General features: G+C 33.5%; 2 protein-coding genes and 2 pseudogenes across 3 annotated transcripts; 2 read left to right on the forward strand and 2 right to left on the reverse strand.

Moving 5' to 3' along the window:
• Window positions 1-4,960: 4,960 nt before the first annotated feature.
• On the reverse strand, window positions 4,961-6,264 carry LOC147940158 (uncharacterized). The gene is made up of 6 exons (XM_087461172.1): window positions 6,130-6,264; window positions 5,752-6,022; window positions 5,501-5,615; window positions 5,257-5,399; window positions 5,101-5,185; window positions 4,961-5,012 (listed from the first exon to the last, which is right to left on the reverse strand). Exons 1-6 carry the CDS (start codon window positions 6,262-6,264, stop codon window positions 4,961-4,963), a joined length of 801 nt encoding a protein of 266 aa, XP_087317298.1.
• Window positions 6,265-14,988: 8,724 nt separating this feature from the next.
• On the forward strand, window positions 14,989-16,082 carry LOC109125945 (uncharacterized; annotated as a pseudogene).
• A 2,568-nt stretch (window positions 16,083-18,650) lies between these two features.
• On the reverse strand, window positions 18,651-19,739 carry LOC104709583 (uncharacterized; annotated as a pseudogene).
• Window positions 19,740-21,522: 1,783 nt separating this feature from the next.
• LOC147940159 (uncharacterized) lies at window positions 21,523-24,706 on the forward strand. 2 transcript variants are annotated; one of them, XM_087461572.1, is made up of 5 exons: window positions 21,523-21,905; window positions 22,094-22,255; window positions 22,370-22,427; window positions 22,513-22,586; window positions 22,686-24,706. In XM_087461572.1, the coding sequence occupies exon 5, from the start codon at window positions 23,504-23,506 to the stop codon at window positions 24,467-24,469; it is 966 nt and encodes a 321-aa protein (XP_087317698.1). In that variant the 5' UTR covers window positions 21,523-21,905; window positions 22,094-22,255; window positions 22,370-22,427; window positions 22,513-22,586; window positions 22,686-23,503; the 3' UTR covers window positions 24,470-24,706. The 2 variants fall into 2 exon arrangements, with proteins under 2 accessions (XP_087317698.1, XP_087317699.1); XM_087461573.1 differs by having other exon boundaries at window positions 21,523-21,893; window positions 22,513-23,247.
• Window positions 24,707-26,600: the final 1,894 nt, after the last annotated feature.

Raw genomic sequence — 26,600 nt, forward strand, 5'->3', positions numbered from 1 at the left:
TAAAATTGTAAAACATACCTCTTCGTCTACCAATATTAGCTCAGTCGATACATCATTCAAACAATCTCTCACTCTCCATGAACGAAAAACCTTGACACAAATCATCCATCCCGTTGTCCAAGGATTCAATTTGTCGAGCATCACAAATCTCGTCATTTTTTTTTTTTATAAATCAAAAGTTTTTGTGTTTGAGAGAAATTTTAAAAGAGAGTGAAATGTAGAAGTTGAAAAGGTAATTGTTTAGTTTTAATTTTTTTTAACTCAACTATAAGTATTTATAAGGTGTTAATGGTTTCATCAAAATTATTGACTCGGAGGGATGTTACCACTCACACCTGTTGACTAAATAATTGAAAGATTCATGAATATGTAGATATCGTTGAATTATACGGACGAGAAAACTATTTATAATACAAAGGGGGATTAATATAATATAAGACTTCGATTTATGTAATTTATAATAAATGAAATAGTTTTATAGGGGTTTAAAGTATCATAGTTTTAATCCAATCACATTATCATAGGGGTTTAAAGTATCATTTTTGTAAATACGAAATATAAAAAACATACACTTTAAATTTAAAATCAAATTTCCATTTCAGCAAAGGCATCCAACATCTGTGTGACTTGAGGACATGGAGGATTGATCATGACGCTGGTACAATTGTGCACCGTGGTTGCCATCCATGTATCTACATTAATAAAAAAATTATAATTAGTTAACTTTTTTTTATAAAGAAATCAATTATAAATATATCAGCAAGAAATGATTCAAACCTTTATTACTTTCGAGTTTGGCAAAAAGCAATACACATATGATAATATCATTGTCACGATGTATCCAATGATCATAGAAGCCGTTCGCGTAGTCCTTTGGTAAACAACATGAGAAACGATCACCCCTACAATTTTTCATTATTGAGTACTTTTCAAATCATCGGGAATTTTAAACATAAAGCTTAATAATATTGAACAACTTACTCTATATTTTCAAGAACAACAAATAACTCATTCCATTCTTTGTATGGTGGACCTTGTTCCAAGCTATTTCCAACCCTAAAGACTCTTCCGATAAGATCTACGAATATTTTCCAATAGTTAAACTAATCAAACACTTCAAACTTAACTTATAATATAATAATAAATTGTTACCCTTACCTACACAATAAGCAGAATCTAAATATCCACTTTTAATATCACTGAATGATAAAAAAAGAGAAAAATTGATCTGAGGACAAAGGAAGGATTTTCTTAAACCATGTCCCATCTCTCCAATGTATTCTAAAACGATGATCAGTTGGCCTAAAACTGCCATCAACATTGCTTAATGAGAAACTTGATAACATTATCCATTCACCTTCTTCCAAATCGTTTAGAAAGATGTCACGATAAGGAGCACCCATCAATACATGGATTTTCGTACCCTACGTAAACGTTATACATAAGTACATAAAAATTAAAATAAATTTAAGTAAACACTATATAATGAAAAATATACCTTCTCATCAACTACGATTAAGTCTGTTGATTTGAAAAGAGGATGAAGACACTCAAATTTCCTAAGAATTTTTACGTTAATTTTCCACTCATGAACGTAGGGATTTAGGTCGTCCACATCGAAAAAATAGTCTCTCTTCCCGAACCTTTTTTTTATAGAATTGGATAGAAGGTTAGCCATATTATGTTTGAAAAAACTTTTTTAAAAAGAATCATACATTCTATCTTTTAAACGTATTTATATATACATAATACAGAATTCTGTTTTTGGAATATTTACATCTAAAGATATTGTCAAAATTCTAAATATTTATCATCGCCAAAACTTAAATGGTATTCGTATAATTATCATTAATTACTAAAAGAATATTATTATGTTTCTCGATATTTTTAAAATTTCCGTTTTCTATAAGTATTCAATATTTTTTTAGATATTTACATTCCAAATTATGTTATCTCCACAAACATTTCGGGATAATCAAATAATTCAAATATATTTTATATATTTCATATTTTTGTTTTTCTGACCCTTATTGAAAAACTTATTTTAAAAACAGTTTAAAATTCATATTTATATTTTATATTATCTTCACAATTTATTATGTAATTACCATAATTAGTTTGTTAGTATATATATATATATACTACAATAGTATTCATTGAATAGATCATACTGTAATTATTATTGTTTAGTTTCAAATTATTTAATTTAATTTCAAACAATCTTAATGTCAATGAATCTATTAATTCAATTTTCTCTGAGAATTTCTTCAAAATTAGTTTATTGTATGATAATCACCAAAAAGTTTATCATATAAATATAAATATATCAAATTAAAATCCAAGGTAAAATATCATAGCTATTTTATGATATATCAACTTACACTTTAATTATTCTTAAAATCAGTTTTACATTAAGGCAAAGTACTCAAACATCTGCGTGACTTGAGAAATTACTCAAACATCTATTTTAGGATTGATCATGACCATTGTACAATCGTGCACCGTTGTTGCCATCCATGTATCTACATTAGCAATATATAATTAATTAACATATTTTATAGTCTAAGCAATAATATTTTTAACGTGTAGAAATAATTCAAACCTTTGATAGTCTCAAGTTTGACAAAACGTAACACACATATGATATCAAAATCACAATGAATCCAGTTATTGAAAAAGGCATCTGCGTAGTCTTTTGGTAAACGACATGATAATCGTTCAAACCTACAATTATACGTTGTTTAGAATTAGAGACATTAATGAATACGATTATATTATTAAATTAAATTTTTGATAATAGAACGACTTACTCAATATTTTCCAAAACAACGTACAACTCATTCCATTCTTTATATGGTGGACCTTCATCAAAACGATTTCCAACAATGTACACTCTTCCAATAAAGTCTGTTCATAAAATTTCCATTAGAAGTTAAATTAACAGGTATATTTAAATTTATGATATAGTTTTTTTTTATCTCACCTACACAATAATCAGGATCTAAATTTCCACTTTTGATATCATTATATGATAAAAAAGAAGAAAACTGCTTGGAAGACAAATGATGAATTTTTCTAAACCATGTCTTGTCTCCCCAATGTATCATAAAACGATGATCAGTTAGCTTAAAAACCCCATCAACCATGGTTAGTGAGAATATTGGTAACGTTATCCATTCAACTTCTTTCAGATTGTTTAAAAAGATTTCACGATAAGGAGGACGCATCATCACCTGAATTTTTTTACCCTACATTAAGAAATATATAAGCAACATATATTTATTTTTTTAAAAATTTATCAAACGAGATGTATACTGAAAATTTACCTTATCATCAACTACAATCAAGTCTGTTGATTTGAAAAGAGGATGACGGACCTCAAATTTCCCCAGTATTTTGACGTTAATTGTCCACTCATGAATGAAGGGGTTTAAGTCATCCACATCGTAAAAATAATCTCTCTTCCCGTATTATTTTTAATAGCATTGGATAGAAGGTCTGCCATGTTTACAAAAAGGAAAAAAATTATGGTAAAACGAAACGTACGATCTTTATTTTATAAAGTTGTAAACAAAAATATATATATATATATACATAATACCTTTTTTTTGGGAATTTTTACATTTTATGATATTGTCAAATCTCAATATTTCTTTATCATTGGATAAACTTAATGGTATATATACATTTTTCAGTAACCACCAAATATATTATTAGATTTCCCAATTCTTTTTAGAAAATTACGACTTTAAAAAGTTTTTAATATTTGAATACATATCTCATTCAATGAATGTAGGAACTATATAACCATGAACATTTTTGGAAACTATTAAAATCCAAGACTAATTTATGTTTATTTCCGATTTATAAAAAACTTTAAAATATGTTTTTTTTAGATTTCGAAAATAGGTTAATATCTCTATTTTATATTATCACTTTAACGAATTTTTGAGTTTTAGAATAATAAATAAATTCCCCGATTATATTTTACGTAAAATAACAAAAAAAATACTCAAGAACTTTAAACAATTAAGATAAAATTCAACATTGTTAACCATTATAAGGAACACGAAGTTTATCCCAATCAATATTAGGAACAACACATTCTTTGACATCTTTCTCAATAACAATCCTAACATCTTCTAACCTGTTACGCTCTGCAACCAAGTCGATTTGCCCCTCCAAGATATTGTTCATTAGCGAGATCTGAGCATTGATAGTTTCAAGTTGACAGATTAAGCCAACAGATTCTTCCTTTTTCTTGATATACTCTTTCAACATATCAAAGATCGCAGTGAAATGTCTCGTCGTTTCCTTTAGAACCACGTCTCTCGATTTTCGAAACGCTTGTTTAACCATATCGATTGCTCCATCTTCCCATTCGAAATCTGACATGAGCTCTTTCCGTTTCCTAGAACTTCCACCCTCCATCTCTAATTCTGAAAAATATTTATGAAAAACTGTAAACTTAGAAACTAAGAATTCATGAAACGAAAAAGTAAGTAAATATCGTTCGAGATCTTACCACAAGGATATGGATGATAACAAACCTTTTTTTTTCTCTTTGTTGACAGGGGAAAACAAAAGGTCACAATATTAATATAAAGACGTAGAACGGTTAAATATTAGTTCTAAGAGCCGCGGAGATTCTCATATTGACGTCTATTAAGGTCGGGCCCATATAGGTTAACCAAGAAAAATCATCGATCCTCTTTGTCAAAACTTAGAATAAAGTTTAATTAGCATCAAGTGAGACTACTTTTTTAGATATTTTATATTAGAAAAATACTTAATGAAATTAATAAAAATCATTCCAAACATAATTAAATAAATAAAAACAAAGATTCATGTCCAAAATCTCATCAAATTAGTCTTTGAAAGTCTAGAACAACAATAGTAAAATAAACATAATAAGTAACATTGAGAAGTGGAAATATAGCTTGCTGCTCGAACCACAGGCTCAATCTTCATCTTCATTGTCTTCATCACTGGAATCGACGTCTAGCCACCGTCTGTAAAAATAGAATAATTCAAGATTAAAACTCCCGCATAATTATGATTTTACTATATTTATTCGAATTATTAAATTTACGTCATTACAGCATATCACCAGTATTAATTCCAGCAATTTCATCTTCAAGAATGACCTTTAAGCATCGTAACTGAGACATCAGACATTGTATACCTAGCAAAGTAGAATTTAAGTAAGAAAATGATAGTTTTGAGTTGTATAGGAATCTATAAATTAAACAGTACCTTCGTAAACAGAGATCCTCCAAAACAGAAGAGTACACTTTATTGGTTCATTAGCATAGGTAGGAGAAGTGATAATTTTTTTCCGCTTCTCAAGAAATGCAGTACAAACCGAACCAACAGCAACACATTCAATCTCTTGTCCACTTTCAAAAATAATTTGATTGTGTATAAGTTTATCAATAACTGTTTTAAATAATAATCGAATGTATTAAAATATCATCAAAAGTTTTATATATTATCTTACTTGTGTTCAAGGATGGTGAATGTCACAACTTCATTTTCTGAAATGTAGCCATTTTGATGTTCAAGGAAATCAATTGTCTGAGGCTCGTTTACATGTACCACCATTCCTAAGGCATCTAACATAAAGGAAAATTCCAATGGAAAACAAAAACAATTTTTTGTTTAAAAAACAAATCAAAAAGACATCATTTAAAGTAGAATATAATCACTTAAGGATGGATTTATTAAGATGACTTAAGTATAAAAACTTACCTACACAACGGTTCTTCTCGTCAGGCGTTGAATTATGCATTCTCAATGCATCATACATAAGGATAAAATTGTCAGTACTTCGCGGATTAATTGGGATCATTTTTGTTTTATCCTGTATCAGGATCTCAAACGGATGGTTTGAGTTTCGGAATGTTTGTTGACCTTCAATCACTAAAAATCCAGAAATCTCGTACAAGTCTCCTTCATTGATCTTTCCATAGTAATTGTCTACATAAAGTTCCACATCTATCTTGGCATCAATCCTATTTCCCTATGATAGAAACATAATATAGAATTTCATTGATTTATTTTTGTTGTTTTTCTCATTTGATATTTGGAAAAAAATAACGGCAACATGGGATGAGGAAGAAAATTTACCCTTTCGTCTACTAAAATCAAACTTTGATAGAAAGGTTGTCCTTGAATAAAATAAGGTGGCCATTCTCTAAGAATTTTCACAGCAACTTTCCGGTTACGTAAAGTAGGATTCAGATCTTTTAAGTACATCACCATCCCGATTGCCCTTTTTTTTGCGTGTATTTAGAAGCAAGGAAAAGTTTCAGAGAGAAGTTTCAAATATTACAATATCTTTTGTTATAGTTCGTATATTCATAGAACAAAGAAGATAAGGATTATAAGAATCAGAGTTATAGAATTGTGTGGATTGTATTAAAACCCGTGGTCTACACAGGGAAAGCTGCATGAGTCTTTGTTCGATAAGAATGAACAATGTTTTCGTATTTTCAGAATACTTTATTTTTAAAATTTAATCTGGACGGTTGAAACTCTAAATTTCAGATTGCATGTCTAACTTTATTTTTTTTTCCAACTTGCATGCTGACATCTTTTAATTACCATGCATTGGGCTATCGTTTTTTTGTTACGATTTTTGTTGAAACTTTATTGGAAACCTAAAAGACTTTATATTCTTATTTTTTTTGTAAGTATTTTATATGTAGCTATTTTTATCAATTTTTTGTTAAAATAAAATTTATGGTTAATTTAACCATAAATCGTTATATGTAAATAAATTTAAACCTTTATTTATATTAAAGCAAGAATTAAAAATAATCCATCTATTATTTAAATATAAAATAATCAAAACCCCCTCAAATCCCTAATAAGCCATAAAAATGAGGGAGTCAGTCTTCTATTTGCGAGTCCTCTTCCTTTGTCTCCTATAAAACAGTTAAGTAGTACATGAAAGAAGTTTAGAAACGAATTTAGTTTTCATCTAATATATAGCATGAACAGAGATGATATTCTTACAATTCCATCATTTTTGCCACCTCTGAATTATGCGGATTGAGTTTTATTCGCGTACAAACTGTAGAAGATATACTTCTTTTTCCCGCAAAGTAATAACAAAATTAATTATTTTAATACCCGATCAACAGAACTGTGCAATAAGAATAATCAAATTAAATCTAAACCTTGGAAATCTTCAATAACACCCCATCGAATAACACAAATTAAACGATCACCTCGGAATGATTTTAAAGCATCGTAGAATTTTGCAGCCGGTGTTTCGAATAATTCACACCTTATTAGGGTTCCACTAAAATGTCAAGAATTTAAATTGTATGTTTCAATATAATGGCTCAAGATTATGATTATGTATAATATATATATATATATATAAGTATTATAATTTACCTGAAATCACGAAGATCAAAAGAGATTTTGTGGTTAATTGAGTAATCCTCTCCTCTAGAATTTATTTTAAGATTTTCGTCAGTACTTTGCAGCTCATCGTCCTCTTCCTCCTCATCTAAATCTTGGACATATTTATCGTCATTATGATCATCGTTACCACTATCATTTGATTGATATTCGTCCTCATCATCAATTTCTTCTTCAGTATCACCCTCTTCTTCATCCATTGTATCATAACAAACATCATCTTCCTCATCGCTTCCTTCTTGTATATAATCATCATCGTCCTGATCTCCAATATCACTGTCATCTTCAGATTCTTCAAATATTGTGCAATCTGATTCAGAGTGATCATGAAAAGTAATGTTTTTCTTTTGCTCTGAACCATATCGAGTACAGTACTTAAATAACATACGAATATTATCACTTTGTGTTACGTCCAAATGTTTCTTATTAATTTCCAACCCCTTGATTTCCTCGTTTTCTTGTAATTTTCTGAAATTACAACTGAATTCGCCAACATTTACAACCTCACCAATGACGTCTGTATAAAATTTAAATTAGTTCAAATACAAAGTATTACAAATAATAATTGAAATTAATTTCAAAATAACTAAAATAATTCCTCACTGACTAAGTAATCTTCACATTGGGTACCCTGATGAATGAGATTGAAATCGACGAAATCATAGAAATCTTCCCCTCCAACAATTGAATTCTCTTTGCATTTGGTATTGTACAAAATAACAATTTTATAACGATGTGTAGTAGCTAAACATGAACCATTCTGTTCAACAACCTTAAAATCTTCGAAATCAAGCCAATCACCGACCTTGAACTTTGAGACAAAACGATCATAAACATCTCCACGAAAGGAGCATTGGACCTTTACACCCTAATAAAACATAGTATTAATTATTGTCGCATAATATAATTTTATATGTCAAAACAATATTCTCAAAACTTGGAAATATAACTTTAAGGTATAATTGCATATACGTTTTATTTTTAAGATATAATGAGCTTGTGATTAGAATAAACTAAATACCTTTATATCAGATAAAACCATCTCCAAACTTGGACCTTTCTCTTCCCACAAACACAATACCTTCACACGAATTTCCATTCGTATTTTGAAGAATTCAATCGCGAAACATCATCGAAAGGCTATACCTAACCATTGTTTTTTTGTTTTCTGTCTTCTTCTTTAATTTAGGTTAAAAACCAAAGATAGTCGAATAGACGTATATATATATATATATATACATGTAATTTAATAAATATATTATTTACATTTATTTTTTGTAAGTGATATTTAAGAATACATGTTTAGCGAATAATTTAACTAATTTGCATAGATCTCCAGGCATAATATATCTACACTTCCCTTTATTTTAGAGATAAATAGTAAACTTCTTAATGTTTATCATTACGGCTTTAAATGCTTAATTTACATTTTCTATTTTACATTAATCATGATAATATACGTATTCTATTCTGTTTTGAATATAGAATATTTCTTTAATTTATCCACACTACATTACATAAGGTAAAATAATTTATTTTTAAGATTTTATCATTACATTTATAATTATTATTTTTAATTAACAACCTTACATTAACTTAACAATAATCTTCAAATTTTTGAACAAAATTTTATCACATTTTTTAAAAATAATATTTATCATTACAGCGATTAATTGATTTATTCAAAGTTTGAAAATGATCAAGAACTTTAGAATCCGTTCGATTGTAGTATTTATAATTGTATTCCATGATTTTTTATTTTTGGTCGATATTATAAACATACCAGATTATCATTAATAAAATAATTAGACTGTCCAAATATTACTATTTCGTAAAATATTCATCCATCTAAAACAATATTAAAAAAGCAACAATTATAAGATCTCAGAACATTCATCCTATTATTCTCTGATTTTTGTTCTTCTACTCTCTTCACGCCAGAATATTTGCTACGACACCAATCATTTCTTCTTCCATATGCAGTCTATTTTTTAAAAAAATAACAATGTTATATATTAGATCTAATTGAAAAAACTAATGAGAATATTTTTAGATAATTACCGTGTATCTTAAATGGAAAAGAAACGGCTTAGATTCTTACGATTAATAGCTTCTCTGCATATAACACAAAAATTTAGGGTTAGGGTAAAAAAATTGAACATAAACGCTAGTATCATGTTGTTATTAAAGTATTAGTATCAGGATGACGTTTAAACACAAATTGTTACCGTGTTAATACCAAAATAAGCAATTAGTAACAAACGTTGGAACATGTTTAAAACAAAGAATTAGGGTCAAGCCTCCTTTTTTAACATAAACCACTACCGAACAATAGCCGAAAGACGTTGTATTGCTGACCCTGAATCTCTAATCTGTTGATAAATCAAACTAACGATGTTATATCCAAAAAAAAAAGTATATAATTTTAAACAATAACAAAATCATTTATTTAAGAATATACCATAAATTTTGGGATATTATTAGCACCATTCATAGTCTTTCTGCAACAATAATCAATAACTGCAAATATTAATATGATTTTTTGAATCAGATATATAATATTAATAATATTTCTTATAAAAGTTAAAACAATACCTGTTTTTCACCATACGATCATCGGTATAATCATCTAAATAATGTTTAAATTTTAATCATTTGATTTATTTTTAAAGAAAGCATTAGAAATAGTTAAAAATATTAACAAAAGAATTACAAAACTAACAACATACCTTTTATCAACGATGAATATGCAGAATTCAAATAAAAATGTACAATAGTCCTCGCAACCTCTACCTATCGATTTATATTTATTTATTTATTAGAGCCACAAACACATGAATAAAATTCAATAACGATGATAGAATAGTTTACTATTTAAATTACCAAACATATCTCATTAATATCAGCATCTTCAGAAGCTTTCCTGCAACTATAAAAAGGATCCTTTTAATTTAGCATCATCAAGGTATAAAGAATTAAGTTTTACGTATACCAAAAAATAAATTACCTAGCATCATCAAGGTATAAAGAATTAAGTTTTACGTATACCAAAAAATAAAATACCTAGATCTCTTGTGCGGGAATATAGAACTAAGATTACAACCATCTATTAACTCACCTGAAACATAAGAATTAGTATAATTAGTTTTTACAAAACTTTAAATAAATCAAGAAACATATACAATATAATATAAGAAGTAAAGAAACCATACATAGAGTTTTGGTAATGCTCGAACTTGCGTTCCAAACAAATACTACAGAAAGAGGATATGAATCATTAGAACACGAACACGAATACGGAAAACCATATAAAGGATCATCAAGACTATAATACATATATAATTTCAAGAACATGAGAGAATTTTAGGGTTTTTTTTTTTTAAATTTCGAATTATGGAGAATGGTTAGGGTTGTACCTATTTATATATTAGTTAACAACCTATAATTTTAGGGTTTCGAATAGGTCTGTATATTTTGATTGGGTTTTATATAAAGCCCATTATTTTAGGTTTTAGGGTTTTTTAATTTATAAAATCACGTTTTGACGATTATTATTATATAGATTATATATTTTATAAATTTAATCTTTTATAATTTTCTTAATTAATTTAAAAGGTAAAAATGTCCAGTTTTGAATCTCATTAATGGCAAATTAGTAATTTTAAGTCTGAGGATGAATGTGGTGCATTTCAGCAACCTAAATAGAAAGGAAAAGCTTCTCCGAAATATTTTTAAGGGCAATTTTCATTAAGGGTAAACGACGTCAATTTTTGTGAGATTGGCTGTGAGCTCTCTCGACTTCTCCTTTAATATATTAGATTAATTTAAAAGGTAAAAAGGTCCAGTTTTGAATCTCATTAATGGCAAATTAGTAATCTTAAGTCTGAGGATGAATGTGGTGCATTTCAGCAACCTAAATAGAGAGGAAAAGCTTCTCCGAAATAATTTTAAGGGCAATTTTCATTAAGGGTAAACGACGTCAATTTTTGTGAGATTGGCTGTGAGCTCTCTCGACTTATCCTTTAATATATTAGATTACCCAGATCAATTTTACTAGAAATATGACTAGCAAATCTAAAAAAAAAGTGATAGTTGTGGGGTTTGAAGACTGAGTGAGGTTGGATGATAAATATGAATAATATCATATAATTTGCTATAGATGTTGTTAGATTTGGTAGGGAATTTAAAGGATTCAATTTTTGAAGTGGTGGCCATGGATGAACAAATCTAGGTTTTTGGCTAAAAAAGAGATATATAAATAAGAAAGAGACAAGAAGAGGGAAGTAGAAAATAATTTTTTTTTTCACGACAGACAAAAAAAAGATTTTTTTTTTAATGATTTCGGGTATACCCAAGATTACCCGAACTCGCCGGAAGACACCCGATCCGAACCCAACCCGATATTAGAAAATACCCGATCGGGTTTTATATCTTTACATCCGAAAATCCAAACATCTGAACCCGAATCCGATCGGATACCTGAATGCCCAAGCCTAGTCTATATGGTAGTTTAAATAATTTTTTTATTTTAAAATGGAGTTTTACCTCAAAATTTTAAAGGTAATATCATCTAAAGATAAACTACAAAAGGAAATAACAATGCATAAAATAGAGAAAGAATGACAATAGTAGTACATAAATTGTGGTTTATTACTAGAATAGGTCTTTATTCGTTTCACTTACTAGAATAGAAAACATTTGCTGGGAAAAGTCATATAACCACCTTTATAATCTTCGAATTCCATAAGTGCCATTATGAATTATTTTTTGGTTTAAAGAAACTTAAATATATATAAAACAAATATAAACCTAGTTTTCTTTTCTCTCGAGCTCTAGCTGCCAGAAAAAAAATGTAGATTTGAGGCCGGATCGCGGTTGCTGACCTAGCACCGGTTTCGACCTCCCTTTCTCAGGCCAGAAGCTTTTGCTTCTCTTTTTCTTCTTTGTTGCGGCTTTGATTGGAGATTTGAGAATGAGACATGGGGTTGCGGTGGTTCGATTCCAAAATGAGGAAGGTTTGAGTGGTGTTTTGGATTGGTGGTTTTTTCTTCCGCCGAGGCATGGCTTTCAATGAGAAGCAGGGTTCTCGAATTAGGTAGTGGTGGTGGCAGCGGCTTCACTTCTTCAGACACACTCAACGTTGTCCCTGGAGAATAGCTAGTTGTAGAAGAAGAAGCAGGCAATCTTATAGCATTGCAAGCTCATGAGGGAAGGTAAATAGAAACATGACATAAATTACACATTCAAAATAAAGATAGTCTTCTGGTACGTCTTTGTATAGCTTCGTAACGCATTGATTCTTTGCTTGTTTAGTTGGTTTTCAAGAGTTGTTTTTTAGACTTAAGTTGAGATGAGTTCCTTTTGGGTCTGGATTAGGGAAGAATTCGTGTTGGAAAATGCATTTTTTTGTTTTGCTTCATGAGCTTTTGGTTTCAACATATACGTAACTATGATTAAAAAAAAAAAAAAAAAAAAAAAAAAAAAAAACCGTCATGGTACTTGCAACTTTTTTGGCATTGTTTCACCCAGTTATTGTTGTTACAATTTCCTTTAAACTCAAGATATCTTGTTCTATGAATAAAAAGTGAACCCATAAGTGTTGTGTTTCACATCAAGCTGAATCAATTGTACTGACTATATTAAATTCAAAGTTCATGTGAGAGCCTCTAGTTCCTCTCTTGAATGTTGAAGAATTTCTTATATATTCTCTGACATCTGAACTCGTTAATTGTTTTCAGGAAGAGGCTCTTCCAGATGATAAATGATCTCCCAACCATTTTTGAGGTTGACAACCACAACAGTAGCAGAAGCAAATCTAGCGGTGCCAAGGTAGAAGCTTTTGTTTACTCCATTCTTTTTTTCTCTCTCTCTCACAGTCTAGCTAATAATCTATGTTGGGTTGGGTTCTTGTCTTTATTTACTCCTTTGTTATCTCATGTAGCCTCGCCACTCTGAATCTCACACTAAGGCTTCAAAGATGTCCCCACCACCAAAAGAAGAAGATGAGAGTGGAGATGAGGAGGAAGATTACGAACAAGATGCGGTTTGTGGTGCGTGTGGAGATAAACATTCGATTTACTGATGTTTTAAGATGGCTTATTGATTTGAATTATAGCCTGAGATCGATTCAGTGATTTTTTGTACTTAAATATTTTGTGTAGGTGGATTGGGATACTTAGGGTGAAATAACAACAATAACATGTTATGTTAGCTCTAGTGAATTATATAGTCTTGTTGTATACCTCTATTTGTATCGTTGGATAAATACAAATTAGAACATCCTCTATTTGTCATGTGCATACGAACCATACAAATCATAAAGATAAGTATGAGCTAACTTTCTTATGAGCCAAATTCTAAGGAGCCCTGCACATAGAGATTAACTTCGATTTGCAAGCCATTAGTTGCATTGGTTTTCTTACAATTAAATCTCTACACAGAATCCTAGATAAAACTCTAATTCTCATTAGCCTGTTTGGAAATCCACTTAAAAACTTCAATGTTCACATTATTTCTCAATTTATATTTAGTACAAATTCCCTTAACTATTTAGTCTATTTTTGTCTTTTCACCATTTAGATTACTTCATTTAACCTACAAAATACTTGTAAAACGATGACCTAAATCTACGTTCAATCAATAACTCTACCACCACACGAAACAATAAATCTACGAATCTTATGTTATTTTAGTAAGCAGTAACTCTATTGTAACATAATTTAAAAACTCTATTGTCAGCAATAACTCTATCAGAAATACTAACTCCACTGTCACTATTTATTAGTCTGCCATATAACTCAATTCTACCTTCTTACTCTACCACCAGTACAATTAAGTCTATTGAGTATCTCTATTTTACCCATGACTCTAAGAATCTTTTTCTTACTTACTCTATCACCACTAAATTTAAGTCTACGGCTGCGACTTACTCTACCGTATAACTTTACAGATTTTGCTAACTCTACCATAACTATTTATATCTGTGTCGCTTAAATCTACTAGATTTATGACTCTATCATTTAACTATATCTCTACCGCCACTATACTTCAATCTACCGCATCTCTCAGAAATTCTATAAATCTATTCACTAACTCTACCAAACTCATCTAACTCTACCGTCACTACAATGGTAGACTTATGGATTGGCAGGACATTTTCCCTCCACATCTCTTTTCTAATACTCTCTTTCCTACATGGCTTTTAATTACGATGACATGTTTCGTAATTCTTTTTTTCATAACACATTTCTCTAAGGGCGATTTTGCCATTTAGAACCAAACCTCATTACTCCCCATTCTAGTAATAAACCACTATTTATGACCTACTCTAGTAAAGCTCCCTAAGACTACTTACAATGGTGAGAACATCCTTTTGATATTGAAGCTTACCAAATGCAGTCTGCAATTAAAGAGAGATATATCATCAACCGGTTTAGGGAGCGTCGAAACAAAATAGAGGAGGACTATCCACCTCGTAGCAAGAGAAAATACGTCAAGAGAGATCATGCAGCAGCAAATCAAAGACTAATTGATGACTACTTTGCCAATCAACCTGCATATGACGATGCAATGTTTCGTCGTCGATTTCGAATGTGAAAACATGTTTTCCTTCAGATCGTTGGAGACCTATCAAGCAGCGATAACTATTTCACCCAACGATTTGACGCCGCTAAAAAAGAAGGTATATCTCCATTAGCAAAATGTACCACAGCCATGCAAATGTTAGCATATGGTGTGGCAGCCGATGCAGTGGATGAATATATCAAAATTGGAGGTACTACAGCTTTGGAGTGCTTGCGAAGATTTGCAAAGAAATCATACGACTCTATGAGCAAGAGTATCTCAGATCCCCGACTCACGATGACCTGCAAAGAATTTTGCGTGTTAGTGAGATGCGAGGGTTTACGGGGATGATTGGGAGTATTGATTGCATGCACTGGGAATGGAAAAATTGTCCTACAGCATGGGAATGTCAATTTACTCTCCGAGATAAGGGAACCACCATTGTTATTCTTAAAGCAGTTGCATCTCATGATTTATGGATATGGCATGCTTTTTTTGGATGTCCCGGCACATTGAACGATATAAACGTTCTAGTCCGTTCACCGGTGTTTGATGATGTTGAACAAGGAAATACTACAAGAGTGAATTTCTTCGTGAACCAACGTCAATATAATATAGTGTACTATCTAGTTGACGGTATCTATCCTTCTTATCCTACTTTCGTCAAATCAATTAGGCTACCTCAAAGTGAACCAGACAAGTTATTTGCACAACGCTAGGAGGGGTATCGGAAGGACATCAAACGTGCATTTGAAGTGTTGTAGGCTCGATTTAAAATCATTCGTGAACAAGCTCGCATGTGGGACATAGCCGATTTGGCGATCATCATGAGGTCATGTATCATATTGCATAATATGATTGTTGAGGATGAACGAGAGACATATGCTCAACATTGGACTGATTATGATCAATCTGAGGCAAGTGGGTCTAGTACAGAACAACCATTCTCGATCAAAGTGCTACCTGTATTTGCAAATCATGTGCGTGCTAGATCTGAGTTGCGTGATTCAAATGTACATCACGAATTACAAGCAGATCTAGTAAAACACATATGGGCACAATTCGGAATGTTCCATGGTGAGTGAGATTTTTAAGCTTGTGAGTTGAGATTATTGTACTAATTAAGTTATGAGTGTTTCTTTACTTTTGTTGTATGTTTATTGTATTGCATTTTAAATTTCTCATCATTGTATTATATGTGTTTTTATAATGGCTATTTTTATTTGTTGTTTTTATTATTTGCAAACAATTTACATATTTTATTTGTGAAAAACAAAATCTCAATTTATTATATAAATTTATTTAATTTTTACTTATTCTAATTTCATTTGATATTAAATATGATTAATAATATGTGATCACAAAAAAATAAACACAAATAAGGTGAAAAATATGAAATAAAATTGGTGGGGTAAGGTATTGTAATTTTGTTAAACAAAACTATTGTAATGGATAAAAATAATGTATTTGTTGAATTATGATGTGGAAGAGAGAGAAAATGATGTGGAGTGTTAAAAAAAAAAGTGAGTGTTCTAAGACTATGTGCAATAGCAAACAAATTCAACACCCTCCTTTTTCACTTTTTAACACTCCACATCATTTTATCTTTCTTCCACATCATAATTCAACACCCACTAAATTTTTTAACACTACAATAGTTTTGTTTAATAAAATTCAACACCCTACCCCACTATTTTTTATTTTGTATTCTTATTTTCTTATATATTTTTATTTTCATGATTACATATTAATAATAAGTACTAATTAAATTAAGTTAAAACATCAACTAAAATTAAATTAAATTAGCTAAAGTGACACGATTTTTAACAGATTTTCTTATTATTTTTAAATTATTAACTAACATTTTTAAAATAATAAAAATACAAACATTTATTATTAAAACAAATAAAATTACAAAAAACTTCTAAAACAATACAATAAAAGCACCCAACACAATTAATAATAAACATACATAACTTCATTAATACATGTGACTTAACTCACAAACAATAAAACTCTTAAATCACTTAACAGACATAAAAATCTCTTTAATTTCGAAACATTCCGAATTTCGCCCAGATGTGTTTGACAAGATCTACTTGCAATTCATGATGAACATTTGAATCACGCAACTCAGATCTAGCACGCACATGATTTGCAAATGCAGGTAACACCTCAGTCGAGAATTGTTGTGGTGTAGTAGAACCACTTGCCTCAGACTGATCATAATCAGTCCAATGTTGAGCAAACGTATTTCGTTCATCCTCAACAATCATATTATGCAATATGATACATGACCGCATGATGATAGCCAAATCGGTTATGTCCCACATGCGAGCTGGTTCGCGAATGATTTTAAATCGAGCTTGTAAAACTCAAAATGCACGCTCGATGTCTTTACCACATCCTTCTTGATGTTGTGCAAATAACTTGTCTGCTTCACTCTGAGGAAGTCGAATTGATTTAACAATAGTTGGATAAGAAGGATAGATGCCGTCAGCTAGATAGTATGCCATATTATGCGGACGTTGGTTCACGAAGAAGTTTACTCTGGGCATATTTCCTTGTTCAACATCATCGAAAACTGGTGAACGATCTAGAACGTTTATATCGTTCAATGTTCCCGAACACCCGAAAAATGCATGCCAAATCCAGAGATCATAGGATGCAACTGCTTCAAGTATAACAGTGGTTTATCTCCCCGAGTAAATTGGCCTTCCCACGGTGTAGGACAATCTTTCCATTCCCAATGCATGCAATCAATACTCCCAATCACCCCCGGCAATCCATGCTGCTCGCTAACATGCAAAATTCTTTGCAGGTCATCTTGAGTTGGAGCTCTGAGATATACTTGCTCATACAATTGTATGATTCCTTTACAGAATCTACGCAAGCACTCTAATGATGTAGAACCACCTATTTTGATGTATTCATCCACCGCGTCTGCCGCCATACCATATGCTAACATTCGCATGGCCGTGGTACATTTTGCAATTGGAGATATACCTTCTTTATTGGTTGTGTCAACTCTTTGGGTGAAGTAGTTGTCACTTCGAGATAAGTCTCCAACGATACGAAGAAAAACATGTTTTTGCATCCGGAATCTCCGAAGAAACATTGCATCATCATATGTAGGTTGATTAGCAAAGTAGTCGTCAATCAGTCTTTGGTTTTCTGCTACATGATCTCTCTTGATGTATTTTCTTTTGTTGCGACTTGGATAATCTTCTTCAACTTTCTTGCGATGCTCTCTAAACCGGTTGATGATGTACCTCTCTTCAATTTGAGATTGTCTTTTGTAAGCTTCAATATCAAAAGGAATTTCTGATGGATCCATTGAATTGTTTTTCGAGTAAGATGATCTTTGTGAGTATATTTTATCAATGGAAGAATGAGTTCCTATTTATAAAAAATCTTGTGGTCGAAAACATGTGGTTGAAATGCAAACGATAAGGATAAGATAAGAATTGTGTGGCAAAGTAAAAGATAAGGATTTGATTCTCACATAAAAAGCCAAAAAGTGATAGATTACATTGTCAAAAAATAATGGAATACTGACAACCAAACATTATTGCACGAAATGACAAACAACCATTATTACACGAAATGATAATACATTATTAAAGTAGAAAGTGACAAAGTGGAGCCGAACACTTGACAACCACTAATTTCTAAATAGGTTGTGGCTCAGTTTCTCCAACAGTTCTTTGCTTCAATCATCAAAATGCTCCTTTTCAGTTAGCTTCATAAACATCTTCATCTTCTTAGTTTGAGTTTTTTCTTTCATCAGTTCGTATGCCTCCTCTTGTCTCTTACCTATTTTTTCTAATTGCTCTAACTCTTGTTCCTTCAAATGCTTGTATTAATTCCATTCTTCATTAACGACTTCCAAGGCTGCACCTTTACCTTTTTTTTGGCTTTCTCTTTTAGCTGCATCTCTTCCCATGGGACGAACACTAGATCCTACAGAATTAGAGTCACTTGCATCACTGTCGTGGGCTCTCTTAGATCCACTGCTTTTAGACCCAGTATTTCCTCCTAGCTGACTACAAAAACGTGGTTGATCACGGACAGCGAGCCATTCTGACATTAAAGTGAAATGCCCATTCTTACCACTTGAATATAGTTCATGTTCTTTAGCCAATACATCATTCTCCGACCACCCGCTTTGTTGCATAAGCTTAGCACTATCGTATGCGCCAATCCATTTGCCCAAGTTTTGGTTCACGTAGTTGAAATGATTTCTATACGAAACTCCATCACGCGGAGGATTAAATGAGCAATGCTCATTACAATACTCAGCAATTTTACCCTAATATGATTCACTCTTTTGGTTTCTGCCAACAATGTTGTCTTTTCCATATTTAATCCATCCGCTCAATAACACCAAATTTTGCTCAGTTGTCCATTTAGGGCTTTTCCGGCAAGTAGATGTTGAATCTTCTGTATTTGGAGTGGCTTCATCAGCACCGCTTATCCCTCCAAGAGTAATTTTTGTAGAAAATTCAATTGCTCTAACATCATTTTCATTATCCTTTGGAGTAGAAGAATAATGAGGTGGTTGAGATGAATATGGAATCATTGATCCATAATATGGATGGTAGTTTGGAACATATGATGGCATAGAAAAATTTGGTGAAGATCCTGGAATATTTTGGGGTTGGTTGAAAGATGGATTTTGAAATTGGTAAATGTTGGGATTTGGATAGGGAAAATAATAATTAGTAGAATTTTGGGTAGGATTATTATTGGAATTTGGATAAAGAAAAGGAAAATTAGTAGAATTTTGGGTAGGATTATTATTAGAATCCATTTTAAATAAAAAAATTAAAGATATAAATAAAAGTGTTTGGGAGAATAAGAAGAAAATTGTGGTAGAAGTAGTGTTTTTTTATGTGTCCGAATGAAATGATTCAAGTTTCTATTTATAGAGCTTAATAAATTATAAATTTCGTATATTTTTTTTTATATAATTATTTGTTATAGAATAATTGATTGTTCAGTAAATAGGGTGAGATAAAAATCTCAAAAGTCTGAAGAACCAATCAGAATAAAGCAAATATCATCCCTTAAAAAAACAAAAAACAAAAAAAAGTTTGAAGAAGTTCACTTGCGCAATGTTTGTGTGTATCATACACACCAATTCGGCGGCGCCACGTGGCTGATGCGGGCCCAAAATTAATTGATTCAATATGTTGAATCTATTCAACATCTGTTGAATACACGTAGATTTTTTTGTTTTTCAACAGTTTCATTGCAAGTATTAAACAGTTGAATAAATTATTCAACACCCCCAATGCAGATAGTCTAATATGAAAACCATTGTACATAGTCTAAAATAGATATCGAAATGCATAAAAATGCATCATCCCAAGATCAACAAAACCCCTATCACCAACAACTTTACATACGCGACCAAGTGAGCACCAACTGTCATGCTAAAATGACGTTTGTCAGCCACTTTTAACCTTCATCAAGTGAAAATCATGGGCTTGTGATATGTATTTGAGAAACTTCTTCCACATCCAAAACCCCTTGCTTGTGGATTCCTTCACTGACCAAAATGAAGCAAAATGGAGCTGCTGCTTCCGTTTGATCCAATTAACCCAAAGAAAATTTGTACTTGAGACTATTTTCCATTTAACCATAACCACTCACTTTGTAAACCTCCATAATCATTTTTAACTCTTTGTTAAAAAAAAACACACACACACATTTTTAACTCTAGTCCACTTTCATGCTTAGGCCTACAAACATCCTTTTTCATGCCATCTTATATTTCCTCGAATTAAGATCATGACGTGACCAATGCAAAAATTCTTTCTACTACATGGAAACAAGCACTTAGCAATTAAAAAGCCGAAATCCAAAAGTTTGTTAAATTTGCAATCACCAAACTAAGTAGCGCAAATCTCCCTACAAATGACAAGAAAATATTTTTCCAATTGCCAATTTGGTTTCTGATAGCCAAAGTCATTCTCTTAGTACACAGGGGAAGCCCCAGACGATTCAATCGTGAATATTAAAAGTTAAAAACCTTGCAAATTGAATATATATAAATGAAATTATATATAATTGATAAATAACACTATTTTGAGTGATATGAATCACCTAATTTTAATAAACTACTTCATACATAAGTTATTTTGTTATTAAATAAATACTTTGCATTTTACAAAGGAAAATATTGTAAAAATACACTAAATTTATTTTTGATTTCCGCAAAACTAAAGACACAAACTTTTTGCATATCCAGAAAATATACAAATACTATTTTTTACTCACTTTGCTGCTCAAAGTCTGAGCTGTATATTCAGTTTATTACATATACAAAATGTATATTAATCAGATTCAAAATCCTAGTCTTTTTCTTTACCTCGAGGTTGTAAAAATTTGAGTTACTGAGGTACATATTGACATTTATGTCGACTTGAATTTTTCTTTCCAATTTAATAAGAAGATTTTTTTTTTTTTTTTTCCTAGGTTTCTAAATGTTTCTCGGTGAGATTGAATCGGTTTGCTATTGGGTGTTTGATGTTCTTGGACTCTCTTGTTCGTCCCTTCGACCTTGCCTCTTGTGGCAGGTAGAGATACGATTCAATGGTTACGGCAAAGGAGGCGTAATCGCTACATGGAGATATGGTTTTAATCGGGAACGGGTGCTAAGACCAACTTTAATGAGATCCGTGTTTGAGACATTCCATATCTCTCAGTCGACACGATCTGCTTGGTCTATCCGATATGTGAATCCCGATGATGGCGGAAGCTTGATTCGGGTCAACCTCTTAATCTCTTCTTGCAATAGATCGAGGGTCGATCTGCAATGGAGCATATCAGGGTTTCAGTCTCTCTCTTTGACTAGCTCATTGATACTATCGGATTCTCAACTCACTTTGGTAATTCCCAAGGTTATTGCTTGCCTTTCCTGGATTGTTAACACACGAAAGACACAATTGGAGGATACCAAATCACACTGGTTTCTGACTTGTAACATTTATGTTTTGATTCGGGTTTCTCATTTGCTTCGATTTGGTTCACTAGTTGATGAATTATGGTTCTGGATTTTGATTCTGTTATCTTTTTGGAATGGTTTCAGGGCAAACCTAGATATGTATTTGATGTCGGCGTATCAAGAATCTCTCTCCTGGCACCTACAGAATAAATTGGAGGATTCTCTAGCTGGATATCTCTGGAGAGTATGGAAACACATAATGAAGCGCATCATTTTGAAGATTGGTCCGAAGTGGAACATATCAAGGTTTCTTCCCCTAGCTTTATCTGGTTTAATAATGTTATCGGATTCTTTGTTTATCTTGGTGGATCATAAGCGCTTTGTTTACTTTTATGGATTGATAACAAATCGGAGATGCAGTTGGAAGATACTGAAGCACAATGGCCATTACTTCAAAGCAGCTTTGTTGGGATACGAGGTTTGTTTCTATCTCGAAATAAATCATTAAGTGTTGAACAGGGGAGATCATTATTGATTTTACTTTCCATTTGGAATGATTTCAGGGTGTTACGGGATATGCTTGTGATTCTACCAAATCAAGAGAATATCGTATATCATTTATGTGCTGAATCGATAGGTGTGATAGCAGATTATTTCTGGGATATTTGGGACTATATAAAGGGTTGTGTTGCGGTCTCTAGTACTCATCACATTTTCCTTCATCACTTTGTTTCAGCTCTTGGTTTCCTTGCAACAACTTTTGAGTGTTTCATTTCTCTTTCTGGTTGGTGTTTGCGGGTTTGGGTGGTGACTTTCAGCATGTCTCAGAGCGGCTTATTGGGAAAGAATGTGGGGAGTACGAATGATGAGTTCGTGGCTCCTAAGAGGAGAATCAAAATTCCGTATTTTGATAACACAGCTTTGATTGCGGGGTATTCAAAGACAATGGTGGGGCGCTGTATGATCCCGAAGGTGCAGGATATGAAGGCTCTCCTGATCATGCTAACCAAGTTCTGGCATGTTGAAGGTAGAGTTGTGGGAGCTGACCTTGGGTTAGGGAAGTTTCAATTTGATTTTGACAATGAGGAAGACATCCTGGAGGTTCTTCAGATGGGACCATTTCATTTTGATGGTTGGATAGTGTAACTGGTTCGATGGAGTCCAACAGTGGATCATGCTTACCCTTCAGACTTAACCTTTTGGGTCAGAGTCCTGGATGTTCCATTCCAATTCTGGGCAGAACCAACCTTTCGTGCCATTGGCTCAGAGTTTGGGAGAGTGGAGGCGGTGGATATCGATGGTGGGAGGGTGAAAGTGACGGTTAATGGGTTCAAGCCCTTATGCTTGGTTACGGTAATTGAATTCTACAATGGCCAGGAGACTATCGTCAATCTCCGCTATGAGCGTCTTCATGGTTGCTGCAAGAAGTGTTCTAGTTTGTGCCATGATGAGAATCACTGTCCACTATGGGCTACTAATAAGATTACTCCAGCTTTGCATTTCCCGGTGGAAGACGACTCAGCTCGTCCGCTGCAGAGTTACAAAGGGGCTGTCATGAATGACAGAAATAACGGAAAAGGCAAGGAGGTGGATACTCGGGGACTGCCTCAGCCCAGTCAGCGCCTACCCAAGGGTAAGCAGGACGCAAGGTCAAAGAACCGGACCTCACGGGAAACGGGTGAGTCTTCATCCAAACCGCGTCGATCCAACAATTCGGTGGCTTTTAAGGATTACCGCCAAAAGGCTAGAGCCTCCACGACGGTGGCACCTCCTTTGGGTGTGGTTCCGGTGGGAGAGCTGGAACCTGGACAGATTCCAGATCAGGTCGAGCATGTGGCGGTTCAGGCTGCAACCTTTGGGGTTCCACAACTGAAACGGGTTCGGAGGCCTCTCTTTCAGGAACCGGAACTGCCTTTACAATCACATTTGCGAGAAGAGGTGATCTTGGCTGATGCGGGCTCCTCTGTCCCGGGTGATGGGTTTGCTCCACAGTCTACAGGCTCTGGTGCTCTGCAAGCGGGCTCAACTCAGGTGCCTATGGGCGACATTTCAGGAACGTTACCGGTTTTGCCAACAGCAAAGGAAACTCTGGAGGAGAATTTTGAGCAGCGGATGGAGGAGGTCGAAACAGAGGTGTTGGATAAAACGGTTCATGATCCACAACAACAGACTAATGGAGACATGGAGGTTTCGGTGGAAGATCAGGCCTTGAATCCAACCGTCGCTATTCCGACTCTCGGAGGAACAACAGCAGACTCAGGTGATGGTCCCGTGGAAGCAAAACTTGACTCAGGTGCAACCTCTGTCATGGCTCCGCAAGGGGAAAAGGTCCACAAGGTGAAACCTCCTTTGTCTCTTAAAGGAGCTGCTTCCAGGAAATTGAACGTGTATCTACGCACAACGCCAAGGAAACGCCCTGTCCCTAAAGAGGCTGGAGAAGGATCAAACATGAGGAATTCGGATCAGGAGAAGGGTCCAACTGGTGGAGTCAAGCCACCCAAACCAACAGAAGATAAATGAAGATTTTAAGTTGGAATTGTCAAAGACTGGGGAATAAAGCAACTTTTGGGTATCTCAGGGATTTGTGGGGAAAGCATAGACCTGACTTTTTATTTTTATCTGAAACTAGACAGCCTTTATCTATTTTGGAACCTTTTGTTGGTCATTTTGGTTATTCAAATTTAAAAACAGTTGATCCTATTGGATGTAGTGGCGGTTTGACCTTATTTTATAATAATAATTATGATGTTTCCATTTTATTTGAATCCAATCGGTTGATTGATTTGGAACTTACTTATAAAGGACATATTATTTACTTTACATTTGTCTATGGTGATCCGGTACCAACGAATCGAGATTTAGTGTGGGAAAGATTAACGCGGATTGGCTTGTCTCGTGATGCCCCTTGGTTTTTTATAGGTGAATTTAATGAACTTAAAGGTACTCACGAAAAACGGGGCGGAAGGCTCTGCCACGCCTCTTCCTTTGTGAATTTTAACACAATGATTCGGCATTGTGGATTATTAGAGTTTCCGGCGGTTGGGGATAGCTTGTCTTGGCATGGTTGGCGTGATAAGAAGCCAATCAGGTGTCGTCTTGACCGCGCCCTAGCCAATGAGAAACTTCATGACTTGTTTCGGAATGCGTTCACGGAATACCTACCAATGATAGCCTCGGATCATAAACCGGTGTTAGCCTTTTTAGAGGATACAATTCAGAGAGGGAGGAGCGTTTTTCGCTCTGACCGCTGATGGCTGGAGAAAGAGGGTCTCTTTGGAGCTATTTCAGAGGGATGGTTCTCAGGGGAGACAGGGGAGTCTGGGAATTTAATGGACAAAATAATAAAGTGCCGCCAAGCAATCTCCCGCTGGAGGAAAGCACAGGCCCCATTTGGACGGGAAACAATTGAGGATTTAAAATCCCAGCTAGCCATTGCTCAGGAGGATGACTCTATCTCTGTTGAGGTTATCTCGGAATTGAATTGGAAATTGCGGGAAGCTTATCGGGATGAGGAAATTTACTGGTATCAAAAGAGTCGAAGTAAGTGGATGCGCTTCGGAGACCAAAATACCAGCTATTTTCATGCCCAAACGAAGTTAAGAAGAGCTAATAATCGGATTGTTGGAATGTATGATGAGTTGGGTCACTGGACCACAGAGGAGCCTCGGATCCAGAATATCGCAACTTCATATTTTCAAGAGGTATTCATGTCCACCGATCCCTCAGAAATTGAGGACTCATTGGGTGAAATCAGCACCTCTATAACGGACGAAATCAATGAGAAACTGACTAAACCACTCACAGAACAGGAAATCAAGGAGGCTCTATTTATGATGCACCCTGATAAAGCCCCGGGACCGGATGGTATGACGGCCCTGTTTTATCAGCGTGCTTGGGATACAGTTAAAGCTGACTTAAAGCTTTCGGTGGAGTCTTTCTTTCAGGTTGGCAGTTTTGATAAACGCCTCAATAAGACTAATATTTGTCTTATCCCAAAAGTAGAAAAACCGACCCGGATGACTGAATGGCGCCCCATTAGTCTATGTAATGTCGGGTACAAGATTATTTCAAAAATTTTATGTCAACGGTTGCGTAAGTTCTTGCCAGCATTAAATTCTGAGACACAGTCAGCGTTTGTAGAAGGCCGTTTAATTACGGATAATATTTTGATTGCTCAGGAAATATTTCATGGACTCCGCACTAATCCCTCTTGTATGGGCAAGTTTATGGCCATCAAAACAGATATGAGTAAGGCCTATGATCGGGTAGAATGGTCCTTTATTGATTCCTTAATGCGGAAATTTGGTTTTTGTGAGACATGGATTTCTTGGATCATGTGGTGTGTGACATCAGTGGAATATAGCGTCTTATTAAATGGGCAACCCCATGGATCAATAATACCGTCTAGAGGGCTTCGTCAAGGAGATCCCTTGTCACCTTATCTTTTTATCCTCTGTGCTGAGGTACTTATTGCAAATTTACGGAAAGCGGAACAGTCTAAGCTTATCACGGGTATCAAGGTTTCCACTGCATGTCCGACAATTTCACATTTACTGTTTGCAGATGACAGTCTATTTTTCTGTCGGGCCACAAAGGAACAGTGCGAAGTTATTTTGGGGATTCTTAGGCAATATGAGAGGATTTCTGGACA

This window comes from Camelina sativa, chromosome 8 (assembly GCF_030686135.1).
Source record: "Camelina sativa cultivar CO46 ecotype springtype chromosome 8, ASM3068613v1".
Lineage (NCBI taxonomy): Eukaryota > Viridiplantae > Streptophyta > Magnoliopsida > Brassicales > Brassicaceae > Camelina > Camelina sativa.